This window comes from Priapulus caudatus, unplaced genomic scaffold (assembly GCF_000485595.1).
Source record: "Priapulus caudatus unplaced genomic scaffold, Priapulus_caudatus-5.0.1 Scaffold3595, whole genome shotgun sequence".
In the NCBI taxonomy this organism is placed as follows: domain Eukaryota; kingdom Metazoa; phylum Priapulida; class Priapulimorpha; order Priapulimorphida; family Priapulidae; genus Priapulus; species Priapulus caudatus.
Genome location: NW_014580656.1, coordinates 20,388 through 22,761, shown reverse-complemented (window position 1 = coordinate 22,761; position 2,374 = coordinate 20,388). Strand labels below are relative to the sequence as shown.

General features: G+C 58.7%; 1 protein-coding gene across 1 annotated transcript in view; it reads left to right on the top strand.

The window, feature by feature from the left end:
• LOC106819517 (magnesium transporter NIPA2-like) overlaps positions 1 to 2,374 on the top strand; it is a gene marked incomplete at both ends in the record, with an annotated part of 20,220 nt that overhangs the window by 7,691 nt on the left and 10,155 nt on the right. The window contains 2 exons of the mRNA XM_014824137.1: positions 6 to 166; positions 779 to 1,290. Coding sequence (XP_014679623.1) covers positions 6 to 166; positions 779 to 1,290 — 673 coding nt within the window. The remainder of the gene's footprint in view (positions 1 to 5; positions 167 to 778; positions 1,291 to 2,374) is intronic.

Here is a 2,374-nt window from a genome sequence, read left to right as displayed (position 1 = left end):
GGCAGCGCGGTGCTGGCGTCGCGCTACCTCAACGAGCGGCTGAACATCCTCGGCAAGCTCGGCTGCTTCCTGTGCATGGTCGGTGCGCTCATGATCATCATACACTCGCCGAAGGAACCGGCTGTCGACACGATGGAGGAACTCGCTGCGAAGCTCGTCGACCCCGGTGAGTCGGTGCTGCCACCTGTGTACGCGGAGCGACGACGGTGCTGCCACCTGTGTACGCGGGGCGACGACGGTGCTGCCACCTGTGTACGCGGGGCGACGACGGTGCTGCCACCTGTGTACGCGGGGCGATGACGGTGCTGCCACCTGTGTACGCGGGGCGACGACGGTGCTGCCACCTGTGTACGCGGGGCGACGACGGTGCTGCTGCCATCTGTAGGCGGCGATGGTACCGCCGAGTGCGGAAGAGAGCAGCGGCGAAGATTGTATTACATACGGCTGCTCTTGTGTATTTCAGCGTTTGTCAGAGGGCGCTGCTGCTCTTGTGTTTCAGCGTTCGTTACGCCGTGGCTGCTCAAGATTGAGTTTCAGCGTTTGTTTTATGCCGCGGCTGCTCTTGTGTTTCAGCGTTCGTCACGTACGCGTTTGTCGTCGTCGTCGTCGTCACGTACGGCTGCTCTTGTGTTAATCATGTCGCGGCTGCTCTTGTGTTAATCGCGCCGCGGCTGCTCTTGTGTTTCAGCTGTTCGTCACGTACGCGTTCGTCGTCGTCGTCGTTGTCACGTACGGCTGCTCTTGTGTTAATCGCGCCGCGGCTGCTCTTGTGTTTCAGCGTTCGTCACGTACGCGTTCGTCGTCGTCGTCGTCGTTCTCGTCCTCATCTTCTACTACGCGCCGCGCCACGGCAGCGACAACATCCTCGTCTACATCGCCATCTGTTCGCTCGTCGGCTCGCTCTCCGTCATGGCGTGCAAGGGCGTTGGCGTCGCCCTCTCCGAGACCTTCTCCGGAGGTTCGTCGTCCGAGTTCGCGAACCCTCTCACGTGGTTCTTCGTCGGCGCCGTCGCCGTGTGCGTCACCGTTCAGATGAACTACCTGAACCGCGCTCTCGACACGTTCAACACGTCGGTCGTGTCGCCGATATACTACGTGTTCTTCACGACGTTCACGATCGTCGCCTCGGCGCTGCTCTTCCAGGAGTGGCGCCACCTGGCGGCGCAGGACGTCGTCGGGATCCTGTGCGGCTTCGCGACGATCGTCGGCGCCATCTTCCTGCTGCACGCGTTCCGCGACGTCGACCTGAGCGTCGCGAACTTTCGCGAGGTCGTGCGCGCGCTCGACGCGGCGGCGGCGACCCCTGGCGGCGGCGGCGCGCAGAACGGCGAGCTGACGGCGCTGTTCGACCGCGGTCGCCGCGGCGACGGCGGAGACGAGGCGCACGTGCTGCTGCTCGCCGGAGAGGAGGCGGTTGCCGCAGGGACGCGCAGCGGAGGAGGCGAGTGATGGCGGGGGTAGGGGGCGCCGGCGAGGCGAGGCGAGTCGTCGCGACGGACGTTCAATGCCGCGCGGCTGATGCCGTATGTGACGACGGTTGCTAGGGATGCTGGGAGTGACGACGGTTACTAGGGATGTCAGGAGTGACGGTTGCTAGGGATGTCGGGAATGAGGGTTTCTAGGGATGCTGAGAGAGACGGTTGTTAGGGATGCTGGAAATGTGTTGGTTGCTATGGATGTTAGAAATTGTGATGATTGCTAGGGATGCTGGACATTGTGATTGTTGTCAGGATCTGGCTGCAGTGGTATCTAAGGATGATGACAGAGTTACTAGAGGCCTGTGACACTGGGGCCCCGTTATCACCTCTATAGAACGACTACCTCTGTAGTAAGGCCACACCTATAGAACGGTCACCTGTCGCGCACAATATAATATTAACTGGCAAAAGTCGGAAGATGAAAATGGCAAGTGTCGTGAGAGTACCAGCTCACTTGCTGCGTTGTTCTCTTGCTTGAATACTTGATACGTACACTTGTTTGCTGCGTTCTCTTGCTTGCATACTTGATATGTTCTCTTGTTTGCTGCGTTCTGTGGCTGGAATTCTTGCGTTCCTTACTGCTGTTGGCATTTCGTGGTCGCGTCACTGTAGCGTTTAATACGGCACTAGGCATTGCAGCTGTCACATGCAGCTGTCACATGCAGCTGTCACATGCAGCTGTCACATGCTCAAAACTGTGTGATATTGTGTCGCTGTTCCTAACACTGATAGTGGGATAGATAGAACACTGTGAACTTGTCATTGTGAAGGGTGTTCGGTTGCCCGTGTGTGTGTGTGTGTGTGTGTGTGTGTGTGTGTGTGTGTGTGTGTGTGTGTGTGTGTGTGTGTGTGTGTGTGTGTGTGTGTGTGTGTGTGTGTGTGTGTGTGTGTGTGTG